This window comes from Hoplias malabaricus, chromosome 18 (assembly GCF_029633855.1).
Source record: "Hoplias malabaricus isolate fHopMal1 chromosome 18, fHopMal1.hap1, whole genome shotgun sequence".
Lineage (NCBI taxonomy): Eukaryota > Metazoa > Chordata > Actinopteri > Characiformes > Erythrinidae > Hoplias > Hoplias malabaricus.
In genome coordinates, this window is record NC_089817.1 from 8,685,083 (window position 1) to 8,707,499 (window position 22,417).

The following is a 22,417-nucleotide window of genomic DNA, read 5'->3' on the forward strand; positions in this document are numbered from 1 at the left end:
ATACAAGTCATTTACTTCGGGACGTAATTAATAACGTCAATGGACGTCCAAAATACGTCTAATAGTCGTCTTTTCAATGTCTGGGTTTCAATGTCTTTTCAACTTTCATTTTCAACCTTAAGAGAACATTAATTAGACGGCAGTCATTACGTTATTTCAACGTTGAATCAACGGCTAATTGTTTACTGGGAAGCTTAACTGTAAGTCTGTTTCTGTAATTGTAGTTCAGTGTGTATTTAGTGAAAAGGTGACACTGGTGAGCAGAAGTGACCATAAAATAACTAAGAATTGACAAAAATTATATTATATACATAATGCATAATACATACATTTAGAGAGAAAATTCACCAGTGTTAAATCAAAACCATTAGTGTAAAGGTGTGAACTTCTCAACACTCTCAGTGTTAATTTAACACTAATGGGGTGGTGAATATGCTGTGTACATATAATATATGACAAAGCTGTAAGACATAGCCTTTTCATTGGTCGCTGCAGAAGATTTACAGCTTTAAACTTTTCTTCCTCATGTTTGAGAGTGGGTTGTTTTTGGTTTAGTTCTTTGGGGTTTTTTTTTTTGCAGGAAAGTAATTGGATCTCATCTGGTCAGGCTCAGTACTTATTGTAACATAGTGTAAACTCCATGTGGCCAAGGTGTATAGTCATATTATATGGATAGAAAACTCATGTTAATGCCAGTTGTAAACAGGTCCACAGAGTCTGTATAAGTGACTGTAACGTGGATCTATTTATGGGCCCTTGTGCTTAACTCTGTAAGAGATTTCAAATGAAAACTATATAGGAATCTTTTTTCCACTGTGAACACAGAAATTGGTTTAGTTCCTGGTAGTGAAATAGTCCTGTATCTGAATTTATATGCTGCCTGATCCGTGCCTTGATGCTGCAAGAAGGAAATGGAAACTTCTGGAACATCATCATCTGTCTGCGGTGCATGAGGCAGTCAAGGTTAGCATGTTGTGTGTAGTAATAAACGTAGACCCCTCCCTCTCTCTTTCTCTCTCTCTCCCTCTCTCCCTCTCCCTTTCTCTCTCTCTCTCTCTCTCTCTCTCTCTCTCTCTCTCTCTCTCTCTCTCTCTCTCTCTCTCTCTCTCTCTCTCTCCCCTCCTGCAGGCTAGGCGGAGGACATGCTTTCTGCTTGCTGCCACCCAGCTCCCAACTGATTCTGCGGGAAAGGTGAAGGAGACGGTGAGTGACAACGGCGTGGAGGACAGGAGAAGGACGGATAGAGAAATAAAGGAAAAAAAGAGGAAGAGAGAAGAGACAGACATCATGGGCACACCTCTGAGGAGGAAAGCCCCGGCTTCTGAGTGAGTATCTCCATTTTCCCTCCTTTTGCCTCCTCCTAAAGGTTGGACATCATGGCCAGGTTGCCATGGCAACGGCAGCCGGGGCAACGGGAGGAAGATGATGCGGCTGCTGGCTGTCTGCGCTATGGCTTCCTGGGTCTGGATGCTTGTGTGTATGTGTGTGTTCTTGCCAAACATTGTATGTGATTCCATGTGTCACACTGTGTCATAATCAGTGAGGACACTTGGCTTATATAAAGCAGAAGCTATTGAAGCAGTGGACTGCGCTCTGTCGCACACTGGACACAGGACGATGGGGTGTTGTCTCCTGATTCATCATGTGGACACAATTAAAGTGACAGTCTTTCCAATAGGAATAAATGCCGTTTATGTCCTACCTGTTATGTCAGTGCATTCACTTGTATTCAGGATAAATCTGTATAGCACTTTTAACAACTGCCAGTGTCCAGTGAACGAGCCATGGGCAAGGAGAAACTCAAGAGGAAGGAACCATGACATGACCCAAGACTCATAAACGAAACCTGTCCTGGTTGAAACAGTAACCAATGCCACAACAAGTGCAATAAGAGTTATATAAGAGAGATTAAGAAGACGACACATTAGCATTGAGCTAATAAGCATAGTGCTCACAGCAAGCCCAAGAAGGGGCAAATGTGCAAGCAAATATTAGGCTTTAACAAGGCTGCTTTTTCTATTTTATGTTGTGTGTCCTATTTCATGTCCAAAGTTGCTTCTTTAGTGTTGCACAGGGGCTATGAGGTTAACGTAGCTAATGTATAATGGAAGGTTATAATCACTACTAAAACCTCATGAACTTGATGTCCTTCTCATAAATATCTGGGTGGTTATACTGCTCTAGGCTTAATGGGCTGATACGTGTGAGTGTCTTCATGGTTGTGACTCTTCAGCCATGATGAATTTACAATGGGCTGTGAGTGTTTAGTGTAGTTTCTTTATGTAGACCATGTGGACAGAGGCTTTGAACAAGGTTGTAATACTTTAACGAGTTTTTGAATAGAATGGGGAAAACTACACATGCATCCGCTACACGACTGAATAAGTGACCAGTGAGTACGGATTTCACAAACCTCCAACTGTGAGCAAATATATGCCCATTTCTCAAAAGCGAATGGCACTGTGCTTCTGGAGTAGCTTGAGTGAAAATAGAAAATAGGCTTGACCTGGTCAACATTTCCCTGTCACACTTCTGTACATAATCCATTACAGACATGCAGGGTTGACCAAGGAATAAACTATACAAGTACAGTATGTTCATCCGCAACTAGAAACATCTGCTTCTCTTCTCAGGGAGCGTGCTCTGAGAAGCTCTATAAATAGTTCCACCAAAGGGAAAAGCATATTTTGAACAGCAAACAAATGAATTAGATCTGTTCCGAGATGGATCAAGAGACGAGACAAGAAGAGAGCTGTGGTGAGGGTGAGACAGGCTCAAGGGCCCGATGCCTAAAAATGGGCATGGTTTCTATTCAACTGACAGTTTTACAAGTTCCATTGCTATAATTATTTTGCTATATCAAAAATTTTTACACACACATATATATATATATATATAGAGAGAGAGAGAGAGAGAGGGTCAGGGTGGGTACAGAGCCTGACTGGAATCACTGGGCACAAGGCAGAGACACAAAATAGATAGGTGTCAGTCAATCGCAGGGCTACATATGTATATATAATTGTTTATATAATTATTTGATTTAGTGCAATATTATTTATACAACTTGTGTTCTCATAAAGCAGCTGTTCTTGCCCCATGTCATACGTTTGCCCTGTTCCATGTTTCCTTCAACACATGTTTAGCTTTTTTCTTGTCTCCACCCTTGTCTCCACCTTCGCACTGCCTTGTCATCAGTGTTTCCACCTGTGCCTCCTTTGTGATCCTGCCCCATCATTATCCTTCCCAGGTGTTTCCTGTCTCTGTTGCTCTGTGTATATATATGCCCTTTGTTTTCTGTAGGCTATATTTGGTGTTGTATGTGGATGTATATATGTGTTTACCTTACCCCAAATTGCTTCATGATTTTCTGTTTATTTCTCTTCAGTTTTGTTTTAGTGTATTATAGTTTGTATTCTCTCTCTTAAAGCATAAGGAAGGAACCCAGCTATAACCAGGAACAAACAAAGAGCAATATATAAACAAAGAGCAAAATACATTAAGAAGTATGTACATAGCTTCACAAGTGATAAGCAGGAGTCTGGGAATCTTGTTCTTGGCAAAAATGTGCCAAGTCCTAATTACTGTTGCTTCTTTCCAAAACTCCATAGAAAACTCATAGAAAATTAGCCGGCGATATTTAATATATCTACACATCTTGGAATAAACCAAAACAACATTGATTTTAAAGAGGAATGAACTAAAAACTTAGCAGTCTATTTGCAAAAAAAAAAAAAAAGTCAAGTCAAATCCCTGTAGTGTTAATCAGTTTTTTAGATCGCATGATATTTTCTTTTGTTAGCGTTAGCTTTTAGCTTGTGAGTAACTTCCTCTGAAAATTCTACTGTTGTATACAATGTATACTGTTGCTATACCAATGGATTCTTCTCATGTTAATAGTAATTTGAGTGTAGCTACTATATTTATATAGTTACTCTAAAGCAATCTCTTCATTAGAATGTGGCTAATAGCTAACATTACTTCTACTGCTTTATTAGCCATTTCATTAGAAAGTGAATGAAAAAATTAAAGCACACAAAATCTGTCCCAAAACAGTTTTAGCTTCACACAAAGGCCTTCCACCACTTTTGACAATATTGTGTTGTTTTCTTGAGTATCATGCAGGTGTATCAAATAAAACTGTATGTGAAACAGGTACATCATAAATCTGTAGCACTTAGCTAAGCCCAGACAGAGCTCAGTTAGTTCAGTCAGTCGCCCCAGAGCAGCTGCTGTTGCAGCAACAGGTGGCGAGAGTCAGAGGGGAAAGCGCTGAAGATGATGAGGGCCATCCTCCAAGGCCTCTCCAAGGGCATTACAGTAATTTACAGCTTCCTCTTTAAAAAAAAACAGCTGTTTTCTCTCACATAGCTGTGTCTGGCTGCTCCTGTAGCATTCCTGGTCTAAAATCTAGACCACAGTGTCTAGGATTAGAGTTATAACCACTTTCTGTGGTTTAGAGCTGAATTGACATTTTTTCACAAGCCTACTTTAGAACTAAGTCCAGTCAGACCTTGTTTTTGAAGCTGTTTTGGGTTAAAAGCAGGACTTCTGCAGATGGGGGCTAAAGTGGTTACACCACGTCCTGCTGCCTGCTTCTTTACAAGGACCTGCCTGAGATTGTAGTTAACACTTACAGCACTGCAGCTGTCACATTCCACTCTCAACCAAATTAGCCCAGTCATAAGGTTAGCACTGGACAGCACACGCAAAAGCCGAGTGTTCCAACTTTCCACTTAGCTTAGCAGTGCAGCTGCACTTTACACCATTTCTTTACTGGCAGGGGTATTGATATTTTATTTTATTATTTCTTCAGTTCCAGCAGTTGGATGAAAGGCTAGTATGTGCTTTTTGTATCAAATGAGGTGCTACAGCATCTTTTAGACCAGCAAGTTTCACAGCATCATTGGATAACTGAACATGTTCTTACTGATATGCCAGCTAACAGAGGTTAATATGGCTAGCATTGCACCGAGGGAGGCAGAAGATGCTTAGATGCCCATTCTGGAGCCTCTTCGCTACATTTGTAAATAAATAAAAAATAAAAATGAATAATTATTAGCCAGAAAATTGGTGAGACATGCAAAAAAAATCCAAATTAGTCAAGTAACCACGTTCTTATGCATACATCGTACTCTGTATTTCATACTGTATTCCAAAAAACTGCTTGACGTAGTTAAACATATGCTTCCACTGTGTAGAGGTTAGTTATTTGGAAGGTTGCATTTCCTCATGTCTGATATCAGTCTCATGCACCAAAGAGTTAAATAAGAAATTCCGTATGGTGGCCATTTTGTGTTTACACTGGGTGCTCAGACACACCACTGAGCCAAGAGCACTGACATAGTCCAGAGCCAATCCAACTATAAACACACGGATGGCCAGCACAGAGCCGACGGCATGGGAGAAAGAACAGAGTTAGTCTGCGTCACATTTCCTAGGTCACGCTTCAAGACTGCCCTGTCTGTTAACCCTGTTTGGTCACATACACAAACTCTCCCGAGAATGAAGGTCTGTTCCAAGTAAGTAACACAGACACTAAATAGGAGAAGTTTACTGTTGATCCTAATTTGTTGGATATTACATTTTCTAAATATGTATTATATTAATGGTGGCATAGTGGTGCTACAGTGAGGGTCATAGCAAGACAGCTGTAGGGCTTCGTGGCTCTAGGTTCGATCCTCACCTCAGGTTTCTGTTTTCTCCCTGTGAATGCTTGGGTTTCCTCCAGGTGCACCGGTTTCACCCACAATACACAGACCCATGTTGGTAGGTCGACTGGCTGTAATGTTGTCCACAGGTGTGAGTGACTGGGTGAGTGTGTGATGCCCTGCAATAGACTGGTGCTCAGTCCAGTGTGTGTTGCTGCCTTTTTCCATTGATCCCAGGAAGAGTCTGGACCCAAACAATAGAAGATTACGGAATTAATTCATATATTTTTTAGTATAATTTACAAAATTCACTGAATTTATCATTTTTTAGTAGTAATCAAGTAGTAATAATTAACTACTATTAGTTTAGCAGTGATATAACTGTAGACATTTGGAGATCTGCCATTGTTGAGATGTTAATTTGCAGTTGCTCCCTCCATTTGTTATACATGTTAACCCTCTTCATCCACCACCACTACCCGCCCCCCCAACCCCACCCCATAGAACAAGAAATTGAGGGTAGTTATTACCCGTATAAAGTACCCCAGTGAGTCTACATCAACGCTTAAATGGGGTAAAAGACTTTATATATTACAACTCACAGTCCTAGAAATATTGAGTGGTCTCCAATTAAGACCCCAGTTCCTCCCCCAGCACCTTTTCATATTTAATGACCTTTACTAATGAGGTTTTGGTGAATGTGATCAGTGTCCTACCACAAGGTGGATCAGTGTGTGTGTGTTCACTGCCCCTAATTTGATCATAGAGTGTCACTAATCCACTAATTCACTTATTTTATATTACATTGAATTTGGGTGAGACTTTTAAATGTAGAACTAATTCTTTTTGAGAATTCTTTTATAAGAATCTTTCAAATATCAATTCCTATTTTTCTGTAATGAATAATTCAAAATTTCAGAAGCCACATACATCTATTAAAACGTTTAGCACTCTACTTCATGCATCATAAATAATACATACGTCCGTCTGCACTAGTACTTTAATATCATCCGCAGCACCTCTGTGGGTCGATAGAGTGCTAATTTATCAATGTGACAACTTCATCAAACCAAGCACAACAAGAGAGGTCTCAGACACTTTATAAATTATTCATTATAATGCATTTAATTCTCAGTCCAGCCTCCTCAAATTCTGCATTCGCAGTCATGTGAAAACAAACTGCGGCCGAATAAAAATGACACGTTGACAGTATGACCATAAAAGACAGCACTATTTTTGTCCTCAAAGCCTAAAAACACAAGCATCAGCTCTCTGGCAGTGTGTGTGTGTGCACACGCATGTGAGTGTGTGTTGCTTTAAATGAATTGCACTGCAGTCGGCTGGATGTTTATTTGGTCTCTGATTCCCAGCGTTTGGACTGGGGCACATCTGGAAGGCATTAGTGTGCCGCGCTGGCTCGTGGGATGAGGTCACTGTGCCACAGTAACAATGTTGCTTTTGTCTGTTCTGCCGACTGATGACGCTGCAGTGAAGCTAGAGGCTGGAGGCTGAGAGATGGAACCAATCACCTAACAGGAAGATAAAACAGCCAATATATAATGCAGCCAATCAGGAAGAAGGATCCACTCTCAGCCAACAAAGTGCACTGGACTCACAAGGCTAATGTCGCTAAAAAGAAATGGAAGCTGTACGCTACTTAGCATAAGTATGTTTGGCCCAAGTTATAACCCTTATAAAGTACCCCAGTGAGTCTACATCAAGTGAGATGCAGGTAGTGTCGCAGTCACACAGCTCCAGGGACCTGGAGGTTGTAGGTTCGATTCCCGCTCTGGGTGACTGTCTGTGAGGAGTTGGTGTGTTCTCCCTGTGTCCGCGTGGGTTTCCTCCGGGTGCTCCGGTTTCCTCCCACAGTCCAAAAACACACGTTGGTAGGTGGATTGGCGACTCAAAAAAAAGTGTCCATAGGTGTGAGTGAATGTGTGTGTGTGTGTTGCCCTGTGAAGGACTGCCGCCCCCTCCAGGGTGTATTCCCGCCTTGCGCCCAATGATTCCATGTAGGCTCTGGACCCACTGCGACCCTGAATTGGATAAGCGCTTACAGATAATGAATGAATGAATGAATGAATGTTATCACAGTCCTAGAAATATTGAGTGGTCTCTAATTAAGACCCCAGTTCCTCCCCCAACACCTTTTCAGTGTGTGTGTTCACTGCCCCTAATCTTTAGTGTGTGCATGTTCACTTCCACGGATGGGTTAATGCAGAGTTCAAAGTTCATTGTAAGGTTGTACAATTATCATAGAGTGTCACTAATCCACTAATTCACTTATTGTATATTACGTTGAGTTTTGTGAGACTTGCAAATGCAGAAATAATTATTTTCAAGGATTCTTTGATAATTATCTTTCAAATATAATACTTAGCATAAGTATTAGCATAAACTTCATATTCTAAACCTGTCTCAAGCCATGCAAAGCTGCTAAGAAATCTCAAACAGAATTTTGTATGTGGATTCTGTTTTGTAAAATGTAAGCATGTACTAATCTGCATTGCAAATAATTTTGGCTAGAAAAAGCAGCCAAATTAAACACTTAACTGTGGCGTAAAATAACCGAAACAGCAGTTAATAAATGATGTATGATTCTTTTGGCACAGTCAGACAAGTGGAAAATGAGCTACATCCCTAGGTTCAATGAGAAGTGCTCAGATTAGACACACTTAAATAATAAGAGTAGAATCTTGAGCTAACATTGTCTGAATATTGGTAATTAAGACTAAACCAAACCATTTGGATCAGTCACAGATTTTCATTTATCCCTTTATCAGAGTCTTATATTTACTAGTTTAGATTTAGCTATGAAGCTAAAGGGCTGGGTGACCCCAATTAGCACAGTTTGCCTCAAACCCTGCAGACATTTTAAATGATCTTCTAGACGTATTCATTCATTCATGTTTGTAACCACTTTATCTTGGTCAGTGTAGCAGTGAGTCTGGGTGCAAAGATGGAATACGCACCGAATGAGGCACCAGTCCATCATCGCTCATTACATACTCAACCATACACTCACTCACTAACACCTATGAACAATATTATAAAGCCAGTTCACCTATAAATATATGTTTTTAAAATGTGGAAGAGACTGAAACACCCAAGTAGGTAAGGTAACCCTAGGGTGACCAGATCTGAGATTTGGGGGGGGGGGGTGATGAGCGCTCGCCCCTCGCTGCCGTTGTATGCTTAGCCGAACCTATGTGTGCTTTTAGGCCCTTTACACCTTTATTTGCTACACAAAACATGGGAATTTCTTTTTTTAATTCATCCGAGAATTTACATTTACGTTTCGGCATAGCTGCTCGAGATGAGGGTAGGTACATGAGCTTTGCCTGACGTAAACAAGGACTACTGACGTGCAGACTGACCAATTAAATGTTTACAGAGAAGGTTATCAATCAATAACAGTAGCTCTACAGTCAGACCGTCCAATCCGGAGTAGTGGAGGGCGGGACTAGTTTGTGAATGAAACGCTTCTCGAAATTCTATGTAAACTCTAGAAAAACAAAATCCCAGACGTTTGTGAAATTCTGCCCGATCATTTTTTTTAAGAGGACATGTCCGGGTAAAAGAGAACGTCTGGTCACCCTAGGTAACCCATACAGACACAGGGAGAACACATCAAACTCTCCACAGGCAGACACTTAAACCCAGGGTTTGAACCTAGGACCCAAGGACCCTGAAGTTGAATGACAGCAACAAACTCATCTCTAGTCACTATATCAAATATTATTATTATGGACAAAAGAGCAGACAATGTTTATATGCTTAGAATTTCTTAACTCACTAATAGAAGCACATGTGAAACAACAGGAAAATAAGCTTCTGTCCACTTTCTATTTGCTGAACACTGGACACAAAACATGTCTTGACTGATGTTGTTTTATGTTCTTTACTTTTCACCAAACTGTCCAGTTTAATACCAGTAATCTGTTAAAAATAGCCTTCCCTCTGCCACGCTGTGTGAGCACCTCCATGATTCAATAAACAACAAAACAATGGCTGGTCACAAGGGCTCTTCTAGTCTGACACTGACAGGCAAACCTACCGTACACTGACCTGTCCGAACAGAACAGCCGAACAGTGTTCCACAGTGGTCTGCTGAATGATTTAGCACCCATTCTGCAGTCTGTGGACTCTGAAGTGTGCTGCAGAGTACGAGAGCCATGTGCCGTGTGGCTTTTAGACTATTTCCAGCAGTTACGTGAGCAACCAGGAATTTCCTCTCCTCACCAATGAAGACTGCTGCTGCAATTTATGTTCCACCAGCCAGACAGACCTACAACAGCTTCACTGTGGGTAACGACAGCGTGCCCATCCCCCCATTCCTTCTGAAATTAAGGCTACAAATAGGTGGATCATCTCCTTTTATGTAACAAATTTTAATCGTTTGGGACGGCTGTGGAGATTTGCTTGTATTCAGCTCCAAGGACATTATAGCACTTTTCCACTGCATGGTGCCTACTCTGCTCTACTAGGCTTTACTCTGCTTTTTTTTTTTTTTGCAAATTTGGTAACTGGAAGCTGGAAGTTTCGCTCGCTTGTGGTTCCAAAACAAACATCCATCCATCCATCCATCCATCCATTATCTGTAACCGCTTATCCAATTTAGGGTCGCGGGGGGTCCAGAGCCTACCTGGAATCATCGGGCGCAAGGCGGGAATACACCCTGGAGGGGACGCCAGTCCTTCACAGGGCAACACAGACACACACACATTCACACCTACAGACACTTTCGAGTCGCCAATCCACCTGCAACGTGTGTTTTTGGATTGTGGGAGGAAACCGGAGCACCCGGAGGAAACCCACGGGGACACGGGGAGAACACACCAACTCCTCACAGACAGTCACCCGGAGCTGGAATCGAACCCACAACCTCCAGGCTCCTGGAGCTGTGTGACTGCGACACTACCTGCTGCGCCACCGTGCCGCCCCCAAAACAAACAACAATACATTAATACACATTTACAAATAAACAACACTTTAACATTACTGTTGTTGTGGTTTTCAAAGCCTGCTGTTCTGGTTGGTGACTATGCTGTCCCCATTTAATTTTTGCATTATTATTATTATTTTTTATAGGGGTTTGTTATTCCTCCAGCCAACACTTATCATTGGGCATGGTCTGTGTGATATTGGGCTCATGTGTAGCTTCTTCAGGGCATCCATTGTTCAGTTTCTCTCACTCTCTCTCTCTGTGCTGTACAGAAGGAGGTATTGGGTATGTAATAATAGCTATTGTCTTTGTAGTAAACTCAGGGTCAGTAGCGGGCGGCTGAGGCAGTTGACCTCTGGAGCCCACACAGTGTAGCAGTGCTCTGTTGGCTTCTGTCTTTCTCAGACTAAATGAACTTGACTGGTGATAGACTTCAGCAGGAGAAGACGTCCTGAGCCAATAATTATCCAATAAGCATCCCCTCTCACTCTCAGATGATCAGGCAAATGGCTCCTGCCACTCAATTATTAATGCTACATATCACTTAGTGCTCTGGAAGCTCCTGTCTCCCTGTCAGCTTCATTTCGTCACTTTAAATTAGGCATCTGGCGCATGCTGTGTTTACCTTTTACTTTCTGCCATGCCGTATCTTCTTACAGAGCATGAATCAGTGTGAACTCAGACCTGGCTCTAGCCCAGTGATTATACGAAGACTAATATATGGGTCAATGCTATGATATGTCATTAAGACCTTCTGTATATTAATATGCTAAATACATGATATACTGTATATCAGAAATTTTGTACACATTTTATACAGGAAATCATTCTAATCTGTACCATTCTGGAAGGAGAAATGCATTATTATTTGGTCTGATGTGTCTGATATGGGCAGCTTGGTGGCGCTGTAGGTAGTGTCGCTGAGCTCCAGGGTCTTGGGATCCTGGGTTCAACCCCATCTTCACATCTCAAGAGTCTGTGGTGTTCTTCTTGTGTCTGTGTAGGGTTTCTTCCACAGTCCAAAAACACATATAGCCCATTTCCACCCATTTGGAACGGGTCCGCAAACCTAATTTGGAACGGTTAGTTGTGTTTCTATAAACCAGAAAAGTTCATTCACAGCTGGAATCAAATAACAGCATGTTCTTCAGCACACACTGTGACAGTGTCCATGAGTAAAGAAGCTCCAGAAAGAGCCCAGAGCCTCAAATAAAGATTTATCACACAGTAAAGCTGGACATGGCCGTATGCATGTTAAATATATAAATAAAAGGAAAAAGCATGTTAAGCATGACACAGTGTACGTTAGGTAGTTTCTCTGCTGTTCACAAGCTCTGTTGACAGCTCAGAACTCTTCAGCATTCACACAACTGTATCATATTTCTCTCTGATCTGAACTTGCTGTAAACAGTGGATTGGTTTATCTATGGCTCTGACACTGCAGCCACAGCAACACTGGAACCAAGCAACCACGCAAAGCCCCCCATTGCTGATAGTGTGTTTTTGGTTCCAATCAAAACTGGTGGTAACTGGGGAGGGTTTACTGGATATTACCAAGGTTCCAGAATTCAGAATGGAACCAGTTCAAGAAACAGAGATTTTGGTGGAAACAGGCTACTATTGGTAAGTGGACTGACCATACAAATTGTCCATAGTTGTGTCCAGGCTGTGTTCCTGGCTTTTGCTCAGTGATTGCTGATAGACTCTGCACCAGCTGCAACCCTGAACAGGATGAAGGAGTTTCAGAAGATGAATGAATTAATGAATTAATAGATTTATAGCATCTTATTAATTATTCAACACATAGAAAAGAACTGGAAAACCAATCATATTTTGAGCCTGAAACAACCACCCACTGACCATTGTAAGTGTCTCCATTGTAGGTTTTTTGGGGGTCCTGACCATTGAAGAACAGGGTGAAAGTGGGCTAATAAAGTAAACAGAGCAACAGATGAATTACAGTCTGTAACGGTCGAGGTGCAAAATGCACATATAGGAGAAAATGGACAATGAGAATGAAAAACAAGTAGGTCATTTTGATGTTATGGCTGATAGGTGTATGTTAAACTGTCCCTATTTCATCTGTAATAAGTCCGTAAGTGACGTTGTCTTAAGTGTTCTCGAGAGTTTAAAGCTACACTGTTGACAACAGTTCATTATTCCTGAACTACAGCTGCTATTACGTGAAGTAGCTTTAGTCAGTGAGTAACGTCAATCTAATAAATATTGGAGGAGCACTAGTTTTGCCGTTGAGTGCTTTGTTATTAAATACTTGAGCTGTCATTACCATAGTAGCGTTTGTAGCTAGAGGATGCCACAGAGTGCTAGAGTGAATCACCTCCACATTTCCTAAACCTGCACTTATGCTGCTGAGTATAGAAGCCTTTACTGCTTGTGCTGATTATGAGCTATGTGTTCTGTTCAAAAGTTGTACACTGTAATTAGAATCATTAGAATCATAGAACTGAATTCAGCTTGAACAGCTTGTATATTTACCATAGAAAAACATTGACCACAGAGGTGGAATGCCACACCTCAAGGTCAGCCAGCTTCAAATGTGGACAAGCCTCATAATACCTTTGATTTCAGCTGGTAGATTTAATTATATTATACTTAAACTCATGGTAATTATATATACACAGGTCCATTAATCTCCAGACACAGTCTAAACACTGTAAATGGCTTATAAATTTAGACCAGAATAATGGCTAGAGGAATGAAGCAATCCCATCTTCTTCTTCTGCACCTTCTTCTTCTTCTTCTTCTTCATTGGAATATGAAGAAAATCCCACTGTACTGCAATATATTTATGTCAGGATCCCTTCCAGTGCATTTCTGTCTTTCCCCCTGAGCTTTCTTCAGCCACGCTTAGCTCAGCCTTTTCACCATATAAGGACTTTTTGTATCCCTCCACCAGGAGAGTTGAGCAGGAGGTTGGATTGGGAAAGGGGCCAGCAGGACCCCCTGCTCCTCCTACCCTCAGCCCCACTCCACTCCACAGTAGCGGAAAGCGGGACTCACCAAACATAGGGAAGCTGTTGAAAGTTGTCGTCTGTGACTGAAAAAGGCATTGACAGCATTTTTGTTCACACTCACAGTAAAAATGGATGACTGACTAAAGTCTGTAGGGGCTTACACTTTAATCCCATATTCTTATAAATATATAACAAACATAAACGTGTAATTATTTGTTACAATGTAATTACACATTTTATCACACATTTTATACTTTAGCAAATTAAAGGTAAAAGTTAGCAACCATATTAATATTCAATTAATGTTATTAAGCTATTTTAATCCATTGCTAATTATTCAGCACCACCGGTGAAACTAATATTAACATTTCTGTAGAACAAAACTTTTAATGTTCTTTAAACCATGTGAATATTGGATGAAAAGTGAGATAAATGTTTGCAAATGGTTTCAAATGACTCTTGTTTCATTATTGTTTATTTAAAGTCTAACGTTATATGAGGTTTTCGGTCAACGTGGATATTGCATTCTGTTTAATTAATACTTGCTACAAAAGGAAGACTTAAGGTTAATAACTAATTCATAAGCCTACAAATACATTTGTGTTATTACATATGTTATGAAAAGTAGTAAAATTTGATTTTATTTGAATTTGATATTCACTCCGTGCCGACAATTATTTTTCTTTGTATTCTTTTTTTTAAGAGAGTCTAAAACATGTAAAAATGTGGTGTTTTTCTTGTTTTGCACAATGTTCAAATCATAATAAAATATTGTTTATTTAGATCTGCCTTTACCTGGATTTTAAGTTTGTTTCAATTATTGAATTATTTCATAATTTTCATGAATATTAATTACACTGGTCTTTTGTTCATTATTCAATGGGTTAAATTACAGTGATTATAATTTATTATAATGTTTAATAACAACAACCATCATTTTTAATCACTTCTAATATATGCCCATAGCTACTACAGTGAGCTTAGTCTCAAGATGAATTTAAACATATTTCTTTAAATAGGCCCCCAAACCTAACCCTAAACCCAAACTTAACCCTAAGTCTAACACTAATCTTAACAACAGTCCTCACCCTGAATTTTACCCTAATCCTAAACTCTAGTGGGATTTCTTTCCCCAGGACTTTTTACAGCACTGTTTCTGTAATTGTATTTGGAGTTCCTGAGAGGCGTTTTGTATGGATTCAGACAAACAGTGCCCCCAGTGGACAGGAGCTCACTTGTAGTGATTCACAGTTTCTTTTTATCATATCTGTACTAATCATTATGATTTCCCTGAAAACGTTTTTTTTTTTTTTTTTGGCCTCACCAAACTCAGAAATGTCCTGCAGCGTTAGCAGTTGGCACATCCAAAACCAAACATAACATCAGTCTCCCTAAGGTCTTCTTGTGTTAGCAGTTAGCAGATGGGGGTGTGATGCAGTAATGGACACAGGTCAGTGCCGGCAGATTCTCAGAAACAAAACACAGAGCTGCTTTTTCCTCTGTAATTATCCCAGGTGTATGACACACCCCTCTCTTTCCTCCCAATAGACTCTCTCTCTCTCACTCTCTCTCTGTCTCTTTCTGTTCATCCCACTCTGTCTTCTCTCTTTTTCTACTCCTTCAGTCTCTCTCTCTCTTTCTAGGTGTGACTCTCTCCCTCCTCCATAGTGACAGCTCTGCCTGTCTCCTAGCAGCTCTGTGTGAAACATCTCTCTCTCTCTCTCTCTCTCTCTCTCTCTCTCACTCACTCACTCTCTCTTTCTCTCTCTCTCTCTCTCTCTCACCCACTCTCACTCTCACTTTTCCCTCCTCCCAACTGCCTCTCCTGCTGCACATACATGGCCTGTGACTGCAAGGGAGTGAGGTGGGAGGAGAGAAAGAGAGAGAGAGAGAGAGAGAGAGAGAGAGAGAGAGAGGCACTCTGGCAGGCACATGGCCAGTGAATGAGAGGAATTGCCTTCAGCACACAGTCTTACTGAATTTGAGCTGTGTGTATCCATCTCTACTTTACCCACTGCCCCTCTCTCACACACACACACAGACACACTGGGCCAGTGTATCTGAGACGTCTACCTTTTGTTTTTCCAGAATGGCAGAGGCCGAACTTCACAAAGAGAGGCTACAAGCTTTGGCGGTAAGTTTATGACTTTGTTCCTCTATTGTTTCTGCTGAGTATCACTTCTACTAGGACACAGTTAGCCAATACCTGGCATGAGTTATGGAGAGCCATGGAGTAGCCTCTTGTGGGATTTCTAGTGGACGGTCCACTGTGGATACATTCAAACCTGGCATTTACTGCAGAGCATGAAACTGGAAGATTCCTTCTGGATATCTGCTGGAAGTACCTTTTAGAAATTCTAACATCTGCGCCAGAAAACCATGACTTTGTCTCTTTTTTGGACATCTACCACTTTCTACTGACAACTGCAACTTTGATTTCATTGGCTAAAAGCTCTTGAGAACCAACAATTAGGTTCTCCCGAAGATTTATTCTAGATTTTCCCTGTAGATGCATATATCTGATAAACATGAGAAATAAAGGACTATCCTTTTTTGGATGTCAGAGGTCCCTTTGCAGCTTCTGCTTTGTGTTCAAAGCTGGCATCTGCTGTAGCAAGCTAACAATTGGCTTCTTTTGAGGGGTTTCTTTTGGATATTCGCTCTAGATACTTTGGAGAAACCTGCCTACTGTATCTAATGTAGATGACCATGAATGGGTCTCTCTTGTATGTCACATTGCAACATCTACTTTGATTACTTTACCAAGAGTTGGCATCTGCCGTAGTAAGCCAAGGATGAACATCTTTTGGAAGACTTTTGCGGTAGATGCGTTGGTGCATCTTAACATCTCTGGAGAACCAATGATTGGAGGTGTTTTCTGGACTTTACTGGCATTTCTGAATTTAATAGTGTTCCATCATGGACTATAAGTAAGATCATCTATCTCTACAAACTGAGCGCACACACCAAAGTCCAGCAGTTTGTACACTAGCTAGCATAGCTGAGTGTGGCTAAATTTGGCAGCAGCTACAGGGCTTCAGTGCACACTGGAGTGGCGAGCAACAGATGGAGAACTATTTTGGCTGCATCCCTAGCATCATTGTGATTCCTGAGTATACATATGTCGGGTTGGTACAAATGTTGACATGGTTGAGAACTGTATGTATGAACGTGTAAGAGCTGGGATACAGTAGATTCCTGCACTTTTCAGTGACATTTGAGACAGTTAATAGTAGTCATAACCACTTTTGCAAATAATTTCCATGTAATTACATAGTAATGTATTACATATTGCTGTGTAATAGTATATAATTACATAATTGCTCTTCAGTGGTGGCGTGCAGCTACATTTCTAAGGATTGTTGCTGTTGATACTGACTATATACTAATGTTATTTATTGTCTATATACTACAATGTCATTAACATGTAATTACATAGCAACAGTTCGCTGGAACCACAGCTGTAATACTCTTGTTTTTTAAGAGTTAATGAGCTCCTTGGAAGAGGTTAGCGTGCAAATGTGCTAATGACTTCAGGATGATAACTAAAGGTTAAGTGTTGAGAAGGCTGGCACTTCACAGAGACAGAGGAGGGTTGTCTAATTGAAGTTGGAGAGCATCTGCCAGCAGTTCGCTAAATGACCTAAAGGTATGTGCACTGCATTTGTTCCTGTGCCTGGAGTTTGAGTGTTTACTCCACAGGAGAGGAAGCTGCCCTGAAGAAGGGTGCTCAATGAGACTGAACTCAAAAACATTCTCCAGCACAAGTGGTGTACAGTCACCTATCAAAGCTTCAGTCCAGCTGTGGGCAGAATGTTAAAAACAAAGACCTGGAATTGATGCTGTTTGTGGAATGATTCAAATCATTACAGTGGTTGAGTCCACGAAATAAGATGAATTAGAACCTGGACACATGGAAGTGATTACAGTAGGGACTTTACTGTGTACTGTGTGCTCATTTTATGCCCTAGAAAAGAAAACAAAGTCAGCCAAAATAGCTGGTCATTATGTTGTTATTGGCGGTCATTTAGCAGTAATAAGGGTTAAGTTATGATAGGTACATTTCGTCAGATTATATTTAGGATTGCCCATTACTCTTCTGTTTAAAACCAGCAAGACGTAACCGCTACAAACTATAACAACATGTTTAATACGGACATGTCCAAAAATACGTAAGTAATTTATATGTTTTTATATGTAGAGAGGTTAGCTGCTGTAAAGTTCACGCAGCTTGGTCTGAATGTGAATTTGTATTTGACTAGCGACCTATGATTCCCATGATTTATACAATGTTTACAAAATACAGTTTGCCTATATTTATCTAACCTAACCATTACTCTGCCACTAATCATAACCCCAACCACAACCCTAACCCTAAGCCTACGTGTAAGCTCCAAAAGTTTAGAAGCAGCAGATTTTTCTCTTGTGTGACCTTCTGCCACCAGTTTACAGCACTGTTTCTGTCATTTTTCTTCAGTTACATGAGCTGCACCACCAGTGTATGAGACCTCCCTTGAAATAATTCATGAAATCATGAAATAATTACAAATCATAATGACTCATAACATAGAACTATAGAAATTAATATCTGCTGTGCCCTCTTTGGTCATACATGTACTCATTCTGTGCACTCATTGTGCACACAGCTCTTTGAAAAAAAAACATGAAATGAAATGGAATGCTTAAATTCACCATCCACAGTTCCAAGACTTGGTTAAAGGGGTGTTTATCATTATCCAGCTCCTTGGCAATAGATACTTCAAAATCATTCTGCTCAGTGATTTTAACTGTGGCACTACTCTTCTGGTCCATTAGACTGTTCACAAACATCAAAATAATTCAATCATGTTGCATACAGTTTCCTGAGAATATTCCATTTGATCTTCTATTTTAATCGTGTATTTGTGCCACACTTAATACAGATTACAAACATCCTGTGAGTGGCATTAGCTCAGGCTGTTTCCAGAGGGCTGTTTTCCTCCTTTCCGTTTATGGCCGGCAGCAACAACAAGGTTTAAAGGCTGGCATATGTTTACTGCATTGTCTTTTCTGACGCCAACTCACTGGAAAACCATTAAAGTCCCACACACTGCTTTTAATGGTGTGTGGCAACATGGCTACGTTGCGTGAAAGCATGCAGATATCAGCCAAACCGATAAAAACCAACCATTATTAATTCTTATGTTCACTGCATTTAAAACAATGGATCACGGTTCACATGCACATCTCTCTGTGGCTACTTAACAGTGTTAGAAAAGTCTGAAATGCAAATACAAGCTTTTCCAGCAGACCACACACCGCCAGGCTTTTCCATATCTCCACTGGCCCTCTGCTTGATGAAGCATCATAAATTATTAAGAGATATCCATGTGTTGTTAGAATGAGTGAGTGGCTGATATTAGGTTTCTCAGGGCCAGCCAATGACGTTTTAGAAGAGTAGCCATGGCTGCAGTTTTACTACAGACAGGAGCTAGGCTTATGGCTGAAATAGACACCTACCACACCTCTGTGTTTACACAGATCATAAAACACTATGTTTCATGCCCTCTGCCCATTGCAATTTAACCCTGACTTATCTAATGGCTAGTTAGCCAGAGATTTGAAAACTTTGGATTGTTCCTGTTCAAGCTGGTCACAGACCGTTGTTTTAATTGGCCTATTGTGTATAAGTGTGTTTAGAGTCATTGTCTCTTTGTCAATCTCGTATTATTATTTTTAAAAAACTATACCAGGATTCATACAATGTGTACAAAATATAGTTTGCTCTTCACAGATACTAGATGCTTTTCTGACTTCTACCCAGTGTGAAAAATCTTACATAACCCTGTCCCTGATCATAACCCTAAGCCAAACCCTAGTTCTATCCCTAGTCATCATCCTAATCCTAAACCATAGTTTAAGATCCAAGAGGTTCAAAGCAGGAAGATAATTTCCCGCAACAGTTTACAGCACTGTTTCTGTTCATTTTCTTTGGGTACATAAAAGAGAGGTTGCATGAATTAAGTGAAACTGCACCACATTGGAATGGAACAAATCATAATAATTAATTATTTTTAAAAATATTTAGGCTGCTGTTTCAGGTCGTGTATGTTCAATACTAAACAAATCTACAAAATACCACACGCTTTTCTACATCCTTGCTACTGGGGAGAAGAATAATTCTTCTAAAATTACTTGAGAGTTCTGCCTACATTTCACTGTAAAGTAGAATAAAATAAGGTACAGTGTTTTGTAAATATCAAAATAAGCTTAAAATCATTAAGAAATCAAGTTAATGAAAATGGGGAGTAGACTTCACCCTTAAAGGGTTAACCAATTCTGGTCTTGTTTAACTCCCTCCCTCCATCCAACATCTGTTCCAGTCCAATCATTTAGTTAATCCGGGCCTCCTTCTTTTCCCATGCCCTGCTGAGGAGCGAGGAGCTGTGGGCTCCTTGAAGTTTGACCAGGCGGTCCAAAAGTGGTCGAGCTTCTGCGGCCGACTAAGTCCAAGGCTGTATTTTTGGGGGTGATTAATTTGGCAGTGATTACAGCACTGCTGACACGTGCTGAGCTGCTTCAGTTTTTTGCGAGTGCATGGTATAGTTGTCTAATAATATTAGCATTACATCACAAGTACACTGTAAATATTGTGCATGGATTCAATTTACCAGACTGTTTCTGTCAAGTGTACATCTCAAAATATATCATTAGCCCCTCTCAGTTAGCCTGAACTCGGACTTCTAGCTTTTCTTAAACAGTACTGCTTTGTTGGGTCTAGACAGATTTTCCCCAATGTGATTAGGGCTAGTCTGTTGGTTTCTTCTCTGCAGTGTGCAGACCACTGCCATAGGTTTGGCACAGTGCAGGGTTTTCCTTCCCTGGCTAGTAACACAAGCTATGCCACTGGTATAAATGAAAAACAATCTAGCGGGTTGCTAATTACAAATGACTGGGTGGAGGAACGTGTGTGTGGGTGTGTGTGTGTGTACAGTTTGGAAGTCAACACATCTGTGCCAATTAATTTGATGGATTCTGTCATATTTTTGTTTCTGACTCAGAGCAAGCCTGGGTCTGACTCTCTGCCACACTCCCTCAGCAATGGGAAAGGCAAGGCAGCAATTGTAGGCTATAGCTAAAATTAGCAGCAGCTGTCTTAGCCAGCTTGGACATGGTTGAGCATTTTTGAAGGGGGTGGGGCAGAGGCACGGGACCCCCTCTCAGGCTCTCAGGTGGGCTCAACCCGAGGGGCAAGGCCCAGCTGCCTGTTTTCCATTAGTGCAAGCTATGTGACTGAGGGCTAACCTTAACGTAACATGAAACCCTAAGTGTGAAGGCAAATCTGCAGAGGGAAAGAATGTTTCTATGTAACTGCTTAGTGCTGTTGGTAAAGTTTTATGTAAATACAATAGGTATCTAAGGACATATTTATTACATAATGAAACTCTTCACAGCTTAAGGTCTGCACTGATATATATCCATTTGTTTTCATGATAATAAATAACAGAAAAGTGGCACAGTTGTTTAGTAACAACATCAGATTCAAAACATAACAACTCCTATGGACTGAAAGTCAATTCAGATGGAATTTTGAACTGATGCTTTTTGAACATGGAACTAGGGACTCCCCTGGTGAGGGACAAATTGAAACTCCAACCCGGAGAAGGACGGCTATGCCCTTAGGCAAGGAGACAACCCTTGCACTCTGGGGAACTGGCACAGAGCAAACTTGGTTCACATACTACCTGTGGCAACTTCAACAACTTGTGACTTGCTATGAATTTGTATTCATGCATGTTTCCAAACAAGGCACTGTTTTATTCCTTCTTATTAAAAACGTACAAATCTGTCTTAGCGAATTGGACGGATTTCACACCGTGAGTACGTGAGTGATGTGCTCTTTTTCAGACCAAGCCATAAATGTTGTAGATGTCTTGTATGAGGTCAGATGGTCAACACCTGCTTTCCTCACATGACCCCGTTAACGGATACTGAAAGACTGGAGTATTCAAACCATCCTGAGCAGCTCAGCAATGGTAGCGTTGATTGCTTTGCTCAGACCAGTGGCTCCACTGAGCAGTGCTCACGGAAAAATACGTCTTAATCAAACTTACGTTAAACCTGGCTGCTGTCTATTACAATGAATACATCACCAGTGGTTACATTGTTATAACGTGCATTGTTAAAATGTAATTACACATGTATTTGAAAACAATCACGTAACATAGGACTGTAAATCTCACTGCAGTGTTACCAGCCCAGTTCCACATCACTACACTTTATTAGTCACCTCAACAACAATTCATTTCATTGAGTTCTGTTCATGTCCTTAAAGTAAGTGACAGTTCAATACATACCGCATGTTTCAAATGCAGGGTGTAGTCAGCGCTGCCATCGAAGTCCATTCTGTTTCAGAAATAGCTTGTGAGCACATAAAGTAGTTTAGTGCTATGCTCTTACATCAGTGTGTCCTCACATTTCTATACAAATATTTTTAGAATGTGAGTCCAGAGTAATTTGCTGTTCACTATTAGAATAATCCACGCAGAATGTGCTTTTATCAAACCTCAAAGCTACAGTTGGTCTGGCTTTCTTGTTGAGATGGGATGATAAAATTCATGTCTGAAATGTGATCGCCTTTGCTAGAACAAGAGAAGAGTTTGGTTATTAACTGTGCTGATTGGTGGAAATGTGAGGTATGTTAAACATGCAGGGCATATTACGGTCTGGTATTATGTGACAGACTTTAGGCTTGATGTTCAGGGAATGTGACTGGCTTGGGTTTGAACCACATTATTGCAATGTTAAAGATGTACAAAGCAGACTCATATCTTAATACAAGTACCTTCCCAATGGGAAATGAAGTG

General features: G+C 40.6%; 1 protein-coding gene across 1 annotated transcript in view; it reads left to right on the forward strand.

Annotated features, from left to right (window-relative positions):
• Window positions 1-1,212: 1,212 nt before the first annotated feature.
• LOC136674606 (PALM2-AKAP2 fusion protein) overlaps window positions 1,213-22,417 on the forward strand; it is a 108,858-nt gene continuing 87,653 nt past the window's right edge. The window contains exons 1-2 of the mRNA XM_066650680.1: window positions 1,213-1,325; window positions 15,660-15,705. Of these exons, the coding sequence (XP_066506777.1) occupies window positions 1,288-1,325; window positions 15,660-15,705 (84 nt within the window). The 5' untranslated portion in view covers window positions 1,213-1,287. The remainder of the gene's footprint in view (window positions 1,326-15,659; window positions 15,706-22,417) is intronic.